Source organism: Artemia sp. Qi Xiang Cuo, chromosome 3, assembly GCF_049724085.1.
Source record: "Artemia sp. Qi Xiang Cuo chromosome 3, ASM4972408v1, whole genome shotgun sequence".
NCBI lineage: Eukaryota > Metazoa > Arthropoda > Branchiopoda > Anostraca > Artemiidae > Artemia > Artemia sp. Qi Xiang Cuo.
In genome coordinates, this window is record NC_142796.1 from 15998804 (window position 1) to 16013520 (window position 14717).

The following is a 14717-nucleotide window of genomic DNA, read 5'->3' on the forward strand; positions in this document are numbered from 1 at the left end:
AAAATGGCTATCTGAAAATTTTGATTGGATGTGTTTGGGGGAATGATGGGCATGGGGGGGGGAGCTAGTTGGCCGCTAATCACTTTCGACTATTAAAAAAGACACTATCTTTTTAAATTTCCATTCGAATGAGCCTGTTTTGAAGTTTCTACGACAACCCCTTCTATAAAAACCTTATATGCCCCCAGGGCATAACTTAAAACCATTGCCCTGAGGGTTTTGGGGGAGTCTCCTCCTCAAAAACATATTTTCTATATGGAAATCAACTGCGCTGAACAAAATGCCTGTCTCAAAATTTTGATTGGATGTGTTTGGGGAAATGATGGGCATGGGGGAGGGGCGAGGTGCCCTCCAATCACTTTCGACTAAGAAAAAGAGCCATAGCCCTTTTAATTTCCAGTCTAATGAGCTTGTTTTGAAGTTTTTACGACAACGCCTTCTATAAAAATAACCTTATATGCCCCCAGGGCGTAACTTAAAACCTTTGCCCTGACGGTTTTGGGGGAGTATCCACCTCAAAAACATATTTTCTATATGCAAATCAACTACGCTGAACAAAATGGCTATATTAAAATTGTGATTGGATGTGTTTGGGGGAATGATGGTCGTGGTAGGGGGGGGCTAGTTGCCCTCCCATCACTTTCGACTATTAAAAAGGGCACTAGCCCTTTGAATTTCCAATCGAATGAGCCTGTTTTAAAGTTTCTATGACAACGCCTTCTATAAGAACCTTATATGCCCCAGGGCATAACTTAAACCCCTTGCCCTGAGGGTTGTGGGGGAGTGTCCTCCGCAAAAACATATTTTCTATCTTGAAATCAACTACGCTGAACAAAATCACTATCTCAAAATTTTGATTGGATGTGTTTGGGGGAATGATGGGCGTTGGGGGGGGGGCTAGTTGCCCTCCAATCACTTTCGACTATTAAGAAGGGCACTAATCCTTTGAATTTCAAATTGAATGAGCATGTTATGAAGTTTCTACGACAAAGCTTTCTATAAAAACCTTACATGCCCCCAGGGCATAACTTAAAGCCCTTGCCCTGAGGGCTCTGGGGGAGTTTCCTCCTCAAAAACATATTTTATATGTGGAAATCAACTACGCTGAACAAAATGGCTATTTCAAAATTTTGATTGTATGTGTTTGGGGGACTGATGGGCGTGGCAGGAGCTAGATGCCCTCCAATCACTTTCGACTATTAAAAAGAGCACTAGTCCATTGAATTTTCAATCGAATGAGCCTGTTTGTTCTATCTGGAAATCAACTAGCCTACGCTGAACAAAATGTCTATCTCAAAATTTTGATTTGATGTGTTTGGGGGAATGATGGGCATGGGGGGGGCTAGTTGCCCTCCAATCACTTTCGACTATTAAAAACGACACTATCCCTTTGAATTTCTATTCGAATGAGCCTGTTTTGAAGTTTCTACGACGACGCCTTCTATAAAAACCTTATATACCCCCAGGGTATAACTTAAAACCTTTGCCCTGAGGGTTTTGGGGGATCTTAAAACCTTTGCCCTGAGGGTTTTGGGGGAGTGTCTTCCACAAAAACATATTTTCTACCTGCAAATCAACTACGCTTAACAAAATGGCTATCTTAAAATTTTGATTGGATATGTTTTGGGGAATGATGGGCGTGGGCGGGGGTGGGATAGTTGCCCTCCAATCACTTTCGACTATTAAAAAGGGCACTAGCCCTTTGAATTTCCAATTAAATGAGCCTCTTTTGAAGTTTCTACGACAACGCCTTCTATAAAAACCTTATATGCCCCCAGGGCATAACTTAGAACCCTTGCCCTGAGGGTTGTGGGGGGAGTGTCCTCCTCAAAAACATATTTTCTATCTGGCAATCAACTACACTGAGCAAAATGGATATCTAAAAATTTTGATTGGATGTGTTTGGAGGAATGATGGGCGTAGGGGGGGGGGGGCTAGATGCCCTCCCATCACTTTCCACTATTAAAAAGGGCACTAGAACTCTCAATTTCCAATAGAAAGAGCCCCTTTTGGAGTTTTTAAGACGATCCATTCCATATGAAGTGCCCTGCTCTAAAGGAAAATAAATAATAAATGATAGACATGTCCCAACATCGTTTTTATATTCCCTCAGGGCATAACTTAAAACCCTTGCCCCGAGGGTTGTGGGGGAGTGTCCTCCTCAAAAACATATTTTCTATCTGGAAGTCAACTACGCTGAACAAAAGGGCTATCTCAAAATTTTGAGTGGATGTGTTTGGTGGAATGATGGGCGTAGGGGGGGGGGCTAGATGCCCTCCCATCACTTTCCACTATTAAAAAGGGCACTAGAACTCTCAATTTCCAATAGAATGAACCCCTTTTGGAGTTTTTAAGACGATCCATTCCATATGAAGTGCCCTGCTCTAAAGGAAAATAAATAATAAATGATAGACATGTCCCAACATCGTTCTTATATGCCCTCAGGGCATAACTTAAAATCCTTGCCCCGAGGGTTGTGGGGGAGTGTTCTCCTCAAAAACATATTTTCTATGTGGAAATCAACTACGCTGAACAAAACGGCTATCTCAAAATTTTGATTGGATGTGTTGGGGGGAATGACGGGCGTGGGGGGGGGGGGGCTAGTTGCCCTCCAATCACTTTCGACTATTAAAAAGGGCACAAGCCACTCCAATATTCAATCGAATGAGCCCTTTCCGAAGTTTATACGACAACTCCTTCGATACGAAGTGCCTGGGTATGGAGAAAAAAAACAACAAAAAAAACATTGTACCCACATCGTTCTTTACTTAGGCAGCGCTAGCACGCTGCCTATGATTGTGAACTTCTGGGTTTATCAGTACTGATGTAGTAATTCCCGATATATTTCATCTTGATAGCTCTCTGAGCATAAATTACACCTCAGAGATTTTAATCCGTACAATTTATGGGAGAAAATCACGCAAAAATTTATAGGGCGTGGACTCATCGTCAGCCTGAATTTTCGGACACTAACTAATAAGTGAAATCCTTGAAGAATTCCAGTATTATCACCCAAAAACTAAAAGGGGGAGAGGGTCTAGATTAAACCTGCAAGGAATGTTAGGAAGTCAAAAAAATCATTTAAGGGAGATTAAATGTCAAAACATTTTCTTAACATATGGTAAAACATTTTAGGCATTTCATCTAAATATTACAAAATAGTTATATTTTATGTATTTTTATTTGCATGTTTAGGAGGCTGGTGCTTTCCTTAGCCAAACACATTGAATGTTCTTAATATAATTACAAAGATAAGTGATGAACGATGTTGGCACAACATCGTTTGTTGTTTTTCTTTTGTTTAGACCAGGGCACTTCGTATCGAAGGAGTTGTCGAAGAAACTTCGAAAAGGGCTCATTCGATTGGAAATTGGAAGGGCTTGTACCCTTTTTAATAGTCGAAAGAAATTGGAGGAAAACTAACACCCCTCTCACACCCACCATTTCCCCAAACGCATCCAATCAAAGTTCAGCGGTAGGCATTGTGTTTAATATTGTTGGCAAGTTCGGACATAACGCCTTTGAGGATGATACTGCCCCCATACCCTCAAGGCAGGGGTCGTAAGTTCTGCCCTGAGGACATGTAAGGTTTTAATTGAAAACGTTTTCGTAGAGAATTCAAAAAGGGTTTATTTGATTGATAGTTGAAAGGGCTAGTGCCCTTTTTAATAGTCGAAAGTGCTTGGAGGGCAACTAACCCCCCTATCACGCCCACCTTTCCCCTAAACACATCCACTCAAAATTTTCAGATAGGCATTTTGTTCAACGTAGTTGAAAGTTCTTAAAATTTGGTTTTTGCGGATGACAACCCCCCCCCCCCCACAGCCCTCAGGGTAAGGGTTGTAAGTTATACCCTGGGGGAATATAAGGTTTTATAGGAAATGTTGTTGTAAAAACTTCAAAAATGGCTCATTCGATTGGAAATTGAAAGGACCACTGCCCTTTTTAATAGTCGAAAGTGATTGGAGGGCAACTAACCCCCTCTCACTCCCAACATTTCCCCAAACACATTCAATCAAAATTTTAAGATAGGTATTTTGATTAGCGTAGTTGAAAGTTCTGGAAATCAGGTCTTTGAGGATGACAAACCCCCCAAAGCCCTCAAGGCAAGGGTTGTAAGTTATTCCATTGGGGCATATAAGGTTTTTATAGAAATTGTTGTTGTAAAAACTTCAAAAAGGGCTCATTCGATTGGAAATTGAATCCCAGTGCCTTTTTTAATAGGCGAAAGTGATTGGAGGGCAACTAACCCCACCTCTCACGCCCACCATTTCCCTGAAACATCCAATCCAAATTTTGAGATAGCTATTTTGTTCAACATAGCTGAATGGTCCAGAAATTATGTCTTTGATGATGACGAGCCCCCCCCCCCCAGCCCCTAGAGCAAAGGGTTGTATGTTATGCCCTGGGGGCATATAATGTTTTTATAGAAAGTGCTGTCTTAGAAACTTCAAAAAAGTCTCATTCAATTGGAAATTGAGAGGGCTAGTGACCTTAATAATAGTCAAAAGTGATTGGAGGGTGAATGCCCCCTCCCATGCCCACTATTTCCCCAAAGACTTCCGATCAACATTTTGATATAGCCATTTTGCTGAATATAGTTGAAGGGACTGGAATTTATGTCTTTGAGTATGACAACCATCCCACAGCCCTCAGGGTTAGGGTTGTAAGTTATGCCCTGGTGGCATATAAGATTCTTATAGAAAGTGTTGTCATAAAAACTTCAAAAAAGGGATCAGTCGATTGTAAATTGAGAGGGTTATTGCCCTTTTTGATAGTCGAAAGTAATCGAAGGGAAATGCCTCCCCCACCCGCCCATCCTTTCCCCAAACATTTCCGATCAAGATTTTTATATGGTCATTTTGTTCAACGTAGTTGAAAGGTATGGAAATTATGTCTTTGAGGATGACAACCCCCCCTCGCCCTCAAGACAAGGGTCGTCAGTTATGCCCGTGGGGGATATAAGGTTTAATAGGAATTTTCGTCGTAAAAGCTTCAAAAAGGGCTCATTCAATCGGAAATTGAAAGGAATAGTGCCTTTTTTATTAGTCAAGTGATCAGAGGGCAAATGCCCCACGCCCATCATTTCCCCAAACGCTTTCAATCAAAATTTTGAGATAGCCGTTTTGTTCCGCGTATTTGAAAGGTCTGGAAATTATGTCTTTCAGGATAACAAATCCCCACAGCCCTCAGGGCAAGGGTTGTAAGTTTTGCCCTGGGGACATACAAGGTTCTTATAGAAGGTATGGTCATATAAACTTTGAAGGGGGCTCATTGGATTGGTAATCAGACGGTCTAGTCCTCTTTTTAAGAGTCAAAGTGATCGGAGGACAGCTATCCCCCCCCCAACACACGCCTTATTGTCCCGAAATGCATCCAATAGAAATTTTGAGATGGCCATTCTATTCAGAATAGTATAAATGTAATATAACAAGGCTTTTGGGGTTGAAACTAACCCCAGAGATAAGGGGCAAGGGCTTTAAGTTATGCCTTTGGGTATTTAAGGTTTTTATGGAAGGGATAGTTGTTTAACTTTAGAAGAAGCTCATTTGGTCGAAAATTGAAAGTTCTAGTTCCTTTTTAAGCGTCAAAAGTAATGGACAGCTTTACCCCCCCCCCCCTCTACAGCCCCTCCTTTCACCAAAAGCATCTAATTGAAAATATAACATAGTGATTGTTTTTAAAATAGTCCAAAGAACATATAATAATGCCTTTAGTGATGCCACTACCTCCCAGCATCCTGGGGATAGGTTTGTGACTTATTTTATGAAGGTATATTGAATATATAGTATATTTTATGACGGTTTTTATTGAATGAGCGGTCCTATAAACATCAGATGAGGCTTATTTAATTTGAAATTGGAAGTTATAGTGCCCTTTTTAAGAGTAAAAGTGATTTGAGAGTAAACAGCCCCCACCCTCTCCACGCTCAGTGTTTACCTTAATACCTCCAATCAAAATTTGGATATAATAATTTTATTCATTGTACTTGAAGTTTTCAAAAAATTGTGTCTGTGAGGAAGACAACCCCCCCCCCCATAGAGCTCCAATTGAAAGGGACGTAAACTATGCCCTTGGGACATATAACGTTCTCATAAAAGAGGGTGGTCGTATATGCTTCGGTGGGGACTCAATCGATTGGTAATCATAAGTTCTAGTGCCCTTTTTAAGAGTCAAAGTGTTCAGAGCGTACCTTACCCTGGGGCAAGGGTTTTAAGCGATGCCTTGGGGACATATAAGGTTTTTATGGAATGGGTGGTCGCAATAATTTCAGACGGATCCTATTTGATTCTGAATTTGAAGTGATAGTTACCTTTCTAATAGTCTAAGTAATATGAGGTAAACCTTCCCCCACGCCCATAATTTCCCATAGCAAATATCTAAACCAAGTTTTGAGATATCAATTTTCCAGCGTTTTTGAAAGGTTCAGTAATTATGCGCAGCCATAGTTGTAGTAGCAGCAGTAGCATTAGTAGCAGTATGCAAATATCACCTTTTTTTCAACAGCCCCTTCAACACACGAGGAAATCTTTAACTTAATACCATCAACCGGTCCTGAATCAATACTCATAAGTCCTCATGGCAACCAATGTGGGCATAGTGTATTTTGATTTATTTCAATACAGTTACAATATTGCCCAAAATTTACGCTTTAATACCCTTAGGTTTATTACTTATAGTAGTAGCACCAGTAAACATAGCAGTAGCAGTAATGTTAGCTTTAGTAGTAGTAGTAATAGTAGCAGTAATATTAATAGTAGCAGTAGATGTAGGAGTAGAAGCATTAGTATTATGATGCAAATATTGTCTTTTGGTTAGTTCAACTTCCCCCACAATAATAATTGTAAGTTTTAATTTCACACACGAAACTGTTCCTAAGATATTGCTGATATACCCTTTTGACAACCTGCATACGGATGGCAGGTTGGCATCCGTACAACAGAAATATTCTCTGAAAATTTCACCTTCATACCTTCACAGGTTGTGAATTTTGGCCTAGCCAGAAGACATTGTGTGTATTCATTTAATGCTGCTTCGACGGTTACTGTAACTAACAACACTAATGGCATTAAGCTGAAACTTTTAGTGAACGTTTAGGAGGATTTTCAATTAAATGAAAAACCTATATACATGCAGGTATTAAAAGGGCATATAAGCACTATAGGGCATATAAGGACATAAGCAGCGATTATCATATAGTAATATAATTGTTATTTTAAAGAAGCTCATTTGATTGAAAATTAAAAGTTTTAGCGCCCTCTTAAGAGTAAAAAGTGATTGGAGGGCAATCAGCCCTCCGATTTAACTCATATTGTTCCAAATGCTTCCAATCAAAACTTTAAGACAGCCATTTTGTTCAATATAGCTTAACGGTCTAGTAACAATATCTCTAGGTTTATTGGGTAGGTCAACCCCCACAGTTATGTAATTTGCCCATTATGCTTGAAAACTATATGTTGCTTTAAAATTAAATTAAAACACAGTATTTGTATGCTGGTTGCCAATAAAACATCTCATCAATATGCCAAGAACAACTGAGAGTATTAAGTTAAAATTTTCGGGGCCACTTCTATTACTACTTCTGCTCTTAAAAGTTAACTAAATCAAAAGAGTGTAATTGTATCCAGTGTCGCTACTAGCCAAAATGTTTGGGGGGGGGGGACTAGAGAGTTAACCAACTGGCTGGTAATTTTTACCGACTGTTTTTTGTCAATAATAAACATATTTTCCGTTTCAAATATAATATGTAAAATCACTGCACAAGTCGGTAAAATCATTGCATTTACCAACCGAGATTTAGATTTCGGTACATATCATGTCACTAGTTTAATACTGTTCATTTAACCAAATGGAAAATTGTGGCACCATCCGCAGAATCCGCAGAATCCTGCGCAGAATCCTGCGCAGCAGAATCCTGCTGCGTTTACCGACCAAGCTCAAAATTTCTGTTGATGACATGTCAGTATTCTCGTGGTCTTTATTGAACTGAACAAAGAATTTTGGCGGCGTCAGAAACATCGTGGCGCTTCACGCAACGATTTTATGGGAGGGGGAGGGGGGCTTCCCCCCCCCCCCACCCCAAACATTACGAGCCTGATTGTATCCAGGCTGTGATAGAGCATAGAAATAATTTCTTGGGAATGGTATTCACTTTTATTTATCAGGTCAACTAGAGGATGCTTATGACTAAATCAAACACTACTATTTGTGTCATGATTTTCAAAAGAGTTTATGTTATTAAAAATTGATGAAAAAGTTTCTCCAGCATATAATAGCAGGAGAAACTATAAATTCTTAAAGGAAAACCGGAAAGATTCAAATTCTGATTTTCTTTTTCCCTGAAAAAGACTATGTCAATATAAAACGAAGAGAAATTAATTTAAAAAACTTCTTCCACAAAAAAAGTTCTTCAAAAAATAAAGAACTCTATTAAACCAAAAATGAACAAAAATAGAATCAAATAATCTACCAAGCATAAAACTACCACAAATCAGTCTCAATAGATAAATGAAACCCAAAACGAACAGAAATTAAAACAAATAAGTCAGACTCAAAACGAGCAGAAATTAATATGAGTAGGGTTCAAAACCCTTATGCTTTCTAAAAGCTAAAATATAATTTGTACTTCACTGGAAAATTTTTTTTCAATGTTTTCACTTTTATAACTTTAAGAAATAAAAATTTAATTAAGATTTTAAGGAATATATATCAGCATATTTAATTCAAACTGATAATGCACATCCATTTGAATTTTTTTCCGTAAAGTAAAAATTACCTTCTGAATTTTAGATAGTATAGGGGTTTTGAACCCTCCTCGTACTAATTTCTGCTTGTTTTGAGTTTGATTCTGGTATTTATTTTACGTTCTGTTCGTTTTGGGTTTCATTCATTTATTGATGATGATTTGTGGTGGTTGTACGCTTGGTAGATTATTTCATTCTATTTTTGGTTTAATGGAGTTCTTTACTTGTTTTTGAAAGACTTATTTTGTAGAAATTTTTTTTTAAATTAATATAATTACAAAGATTACCTGGCACATAGAACCTATATTTTGAAGAAATATTAGTTTCGACTCTGACATGACCAGTTTCAAGCAGCTTCTTAATAACTTTTTTGGGAGTTTGAGAAAGTCGGAATTCCGACGCTCTTTCGAAGTCTTCCTGCAACTCTTGCACAAATGATAAAATCTTCGATGTCCGTTCTTTAGCTATGAAGTATACTTTTTGGACATGTCTAAAAAAGTCAAGCGCAGCTCGTTTCTCTGAGACCACTTCATGTTGCAAGTAACTCTTGTCTTCATTAAACTATAAATAAAAACAAATTAATGAATTGGTTTTCTAGAGTTAGGAAACTACTGCAGTAATCTGGCAACTTTTATTTACTTTTCCTGTTGTTTCCATTTGGTGTTTCCATTTTGAAGTCAGGTACCCTTTGAGATAGTTGAGCAAAATATTTTGCAAACATATATCAAGGCAAATAAAGTGCAGCTTGCCTTTCTGAGATTAACTAAAAAAAAAAGTTTTTTTTAACTAAAAGTAAATTTTGTCTCGAAGTCTCAAAATTCTGTTCTGACGTAACTTACGAATTAACTTCCGTAACGAATTTCTATATTCGTATGTTTTTATTACGTATATTAGGGAGTTCATTCCCTAGTCAATACCTCGCTCTTTACGCTAAATTTCGAATTTTGTTCGAATCACAAACCCCTGAATCACAAAGGCCGGTTAATTAGAATAGATAGCTCTTTTGAAAGTACTAAAAAAAACTTTAGCGAAAAGAGCGAGGTATTGACTAGGGGGCGAATCCTCTCATATACGTAATAATTTCTGTTCGTTTTAAGTTTTAACGTTGGTCTTTACTTTCAGTTGATAAAAACTTGTTTTTTTATGTAATTTCTGATCGTTTTTTAAATAATGCTGGGAAATCTGGCACCCCCTTCATGGAAATGTCCCTTCTCCAAATGAAATATCCTCCATGGAAAGATCCTCCCCCATAGCCCCTACTCCGACCCCGACCCCCCCCTAAAAAAAAATTCCTCCTGAAAACGCCTGTATACTTCCCAATAACCAATACTATATGTAAACAATGGGCAAAGTTTATAACTTGCAGCCTTTCCCCCGGAAATGTTGGGGATTAAGTCATCCTCAAAGACATACTAATTAGATTTTTGACTATGCTGAACAAAATGACAATCTCAAAATTTTCATTGGGTGACTTCGGGAAAAAAATGAGCGTGGGAGGGGGCCAAGTTGCCCTCCAATTTTTTGGGTCACTTAAAAAGGGTACTAGAACTTTTAATTTCCGTTCGAATGAACCCTCTCACGATATTCTAGGACTACTGGATCGATACAATCACCCCTAAAAAAAACAAAAACAAAAAAAAAAAAAAAAATATATATAAAAAAAGCATCCGTGATCTTTCAGCAAAAAATACAAAATTCCACATTTTTGCAGATAGGTTCTTGAAACCTTGATAGTAGGGTTCTCTGAGACGCTAAATCTGATGGTGTGATTTTCATTAAAGTTCTATGACTCTTAGGGGTTGTTTCCCCTTTTTTCAAAAATAGTGCAACTATTATCAGGCGCATAACTTTTGAGGGATAGGAATAAACGTAATAAAACTTGTATATTTGAAATCAGCATAAAAATCTGATTCTTCTGGAGTATCTATTGGTATTAAAATGCCGTTTTTTATAGTTTCGGTTACTATTGAGCCGGGTGGCTCCTTACTTACAGTTCGTTACCCCGAACTGTTTGATAACAACTTTCATTTCAATTAGCACACTTATTTTCATTTCAATTAGCACACTATCTTTATTGTAAAGTATGTAGAACATCAATTCAAGAAGCTTTTCTGGGTGTTGCATTTCTTAGTTATTTGGGCATTTATGTGTCAACGAGAGCGGTCCAGGGGGGGCTCTTGGGATTAAAGCTAGTCGTGGGAAAGGGCTCGTTCCCAGGCATAGCTGGAACTTCCGTTCCATGAAAGTTATATTCTTGGTTCATTTCTAAAGGGAGTCCATCTTTCGCCTTCGTCGTAGCTAGTTGTTCTTGTGCTACCTTATTTTCTCTAGGTGTATTCTCACGTTATTTAATAAAGACCAAAATAAAGACCAACGTTTATCGTCTATCTTTGGAATTTACGTAAACCATTACATCTGCCAATATAAAAAGGGCATATAAAAAGAACTAAATAGAGGTTTACAGAGTGGTGACAGCAGAGGTTTACAGAGTGGTGGCAAGCGGTTAAAACTAGTGGAGCATATATCACTAGTGGAAAACCTCCAAGTGACATTTGAGTGACCGTTATAAGTACTTACGACATCTTACGCTAAATACTGGCAGCAAACTGAAGAGTATTTCGCCCGCTACCAGACTGTGATATTGAGCAGCAAATACTGCAAAAGACTGATTAAAAGGACATCGAAACGTTACGAGCTATTGAACTTCCTTCTATTCAAAGCGCCTTCTTGAAACACACGTACTTTTAAATGAACATTTTGAAATAGGCTGTTATACAATGCCTAATATGGATTTCCTCGCGAGAGCTTCTACCTACTAATTCAAATCTATACAACTGAGAGTCTCCGGTTGATTTCTACCATCGCTTAACCATTCTACGTTTGGTGTTTTTTTTTTACATGATTTTATACAGTCGACGTGTGATCTACAATTGACAGTTTCCAACCAAAATTTAACTTTGTGAATTCGATAATCGAAAATTAATTCTCAATTGTGACTACATTTGACGCTAGTGATTTAATTGAGACCAACTACAATGGATTTGGGACGGACTATCTTTCGTAAGTTATTTAACACGACTAAACAACCCAGTAAATTTTATTAGACCCTTGTTGTTAGAAGTGAAGTTATTGCCCAAAATTTAGCGTCCGTAATTAAAGAACGGTGTTTTAGGCGTGGCTCAATTTAAGGATGACAGGGTATATCTATTCAATAGAAGGATGCAAAAGTTAGGAAGGTTATGTAGGGTGTCCTTAGTAGCCAGGGATGATGGTGTAGTTCTTGGAAGATTTGCTCTTAATTTATTGAAGGAGGGGATCAGACCGTCCTACAAATGGTATTTGTTAGAGAATAGTGCAGAATTTTTTTTTGTTTAGGTGATGCGTACAAGGTTGCAAAATAATATGAACAGATAGAACAGATAGTGGGGAAAGGAGACACGTCTTCTTTTTCCAATAAATTTCTTTCTGCGCTGACGAGGGTGAAATTTGGACTCAATGATAATGAGAAGGCACTACGAGATGGTACTGATGCCTCGCAGGGTGGTTTGGCTACCCATGGAGTGGGAGCTGGTTTTGAGGTCCTGTGGGATGGTACTGATGCCTCCCGGGATGGTTTTTTTTGTTGCACTTAGAGATGGTACTGATGCCTCGCAGGGCGGTTTGGCTACCCACAAAAAGGGAGCTGGTTTTGAGGTCCCGTGGAATGGTACTGACGCCTCACGGGATGGTACTGATGCCTCACGGGATGTTTTTTTTGTTGCACTGCGAGATGGTACTGATGCCTCGCAGGGCGGTTTGGATACCCATGAAAATGGAGCTGGTTTTGAGGTCCCGTGGGATGAGAAAAAAAGGTGGAAAGGGGGCTGGTTTTGAGGTCCAGTGGGATGAGGTTGATGCCTCAAGGGATGGTTTTAATGCGTAGCGCTAATAGTTATGTAGAGATATCAACAGCAGTACTGCCATTTGTCGAACCACAAGTTAGTAGAGCAAAACCAAATAAGTCAAAACCGAGAAGTTCCGCAGCAATAAAACCCCGAGGATTTTATTGGTAATAATGTTTTGACGTCATTGCAGCATGGTAGGCCAATCAAACTGCAATGGTTGACATATCTATTCCATTATTTATAAGTTTATGCAATTTCATTTATTTGTCGCCGGTATTTTCAGGATTAATTAGCCTTTCTCGGTCATTCCTTTGGCCAAATCCGAAGTTTATACATAATCCCAACTTTCCTTGTCCTCATCAAATTCAGGGGTATGGGGAACAAGTCTATTTCAAAGTACTCAAAGAAAAATGAAGTGTTAAAATATCCCTCCAACCCTTCCTCCTTCCCTCCAACTTTTTGGCCCCCTCCCCCCATTTTTTTAAATTTTTTTTTTGATTTTTTTACGTATATTAAAATGACATAAAATATTCTTACGGCTCTAGAAATTGTAATCTATTCTTTCTCAGAGACACGGTGCGGCTTTCCCGCTAGTAATTTTTGGCGGGTTATAGACACTATGTGGTTTATTGCATGTATTAAATCAGTATTTTTTTACGCAGTGGAACGATAAACACATAAGTCATATCTTTAAAAAAAAGGGAGGATGGAGCATTTCAATAAAGTGCGTTCACATGACAATGTTATTGTAGCATTGAATGCCGACAAGGAGAAGTATTAAAAATATGAAACAAGTACAAGTGGTAGCACTATCGGAAATGTATGCAGGCATTGTCATGATAGTAAGGAATTAAATTTCTTTGGAGTACCGAAAAAATTCAACTCTTATGTTGGTGGACATGCAAGATTGAGATCTCCCGAGATGATTACACTCAAAGAGAATGCCAACATAAAAATAATCGTTGATGATTGAGGACAACTCCTTGCTACTGTTGCAGGTAACACATTACCTACTGATACATCCTATCGTCAGCTTTCAGGTATTAGCATTCAACGGAAGATCAAAAAAAGAAAGGCCTACTCTTCTACTAATATCATAAACGATATCTTGTCTACGTGCCGAAACTGTTACTTGTGTAAAAATAATGTGATAATAGACAGTGAAATTGCCAGAAAAATAAAAAGGGCATTAGCAGAAAATATCCCTTTGGAATATAAAGATGAATCGGTGAAAAACAAAGTACCAGGAAACGTTACTGCCATTGATCAAACAGTCAATGAACCAAATAATACCAAAAACGAAAAGCATATTGAGCGTGTCGATGACGCACCAGTAAAAATTGTGTATGACTCAAAATGGAATAATGATTATTCTACTGATTACGAACTAAGAGAAGACAATAGCTACAATATCAAGAGAGAACATGGTGAACTATTTTATGGAACAGATTCAAATGTCCAAAGTTGATCATTGATATTAATAATGCATCATAATATATTTTTGTATTAATATTCTACATAGCATTATTTCATTAAAAATATATTATGCATTACATTGTTATGTGTTCATTATTTTTAGAGTATGCTAGCATATCAAACGTTTAGAATGTCTATTAAAACATCAGAGATGTAAGAAAAGGAATTTGCATACATCTATTGTCAGACACATGGGATAACATTGACATAATCTAGGTATCTGACTGAATAAATTCATTATTAACATCAGTTGTTGGATATGTCATTATGAAAAAATTGTAAATAAGTAAGTAACAAACTCTTTCTTGAATTCACCTCTTGGATACACAATACAGAAATTTAATTCAGGAAATTATGAAAAAAATTGAACAAATCCATTATTAACATTCTTTATCAATTGAACCCACTTTCATCAACATACTTTGTCAGATATATGGAATAAAATTGAGCAAATGTAAATTTCAGAGTGAATAAATAATTTATTGACATTCTTTATTCAATATGTTGGATAGAACAGACAAAAGCAAGGTATCGGAGTGATTAAAATTCAAGTTTCAGAGTGATTAAATTCCATATCAACATCCCTTTCTCGGATACATGAGATAAAATTTAC

At 37.8% G+C, this 14717-nt stretch overlaps 1 protein-coding gene across 1 annotated transcript in view; it reads right to left on the reverse strand.

Moving 5' to 3' along the window:
• Window positions 1-3037: 3037 nt before the first annotated feature.
• LOC148953806 (mitogen-activated protein kinase kinase kinase 4-like) overlaps window positions 3038-14717 on the reverse strand; it is a 177483-nt gene continuing 165803 nt past the window's right edge. Inside the window, exons 5-6 of the mRNA XM_089085910.1 lie at window positions 9032-9305; window positions 3038-3048 (exon numbers count right to left, since the gene is read on the reverse strand). Of these exons, the coding sequence (XP_088942036.1) occupies window positions 3038-3048; window positions 9032-9305 (285 nt within the window). The remainder of the gene's footprint in view (window positions 3049-9031; window positions 9306-14717) is intronic.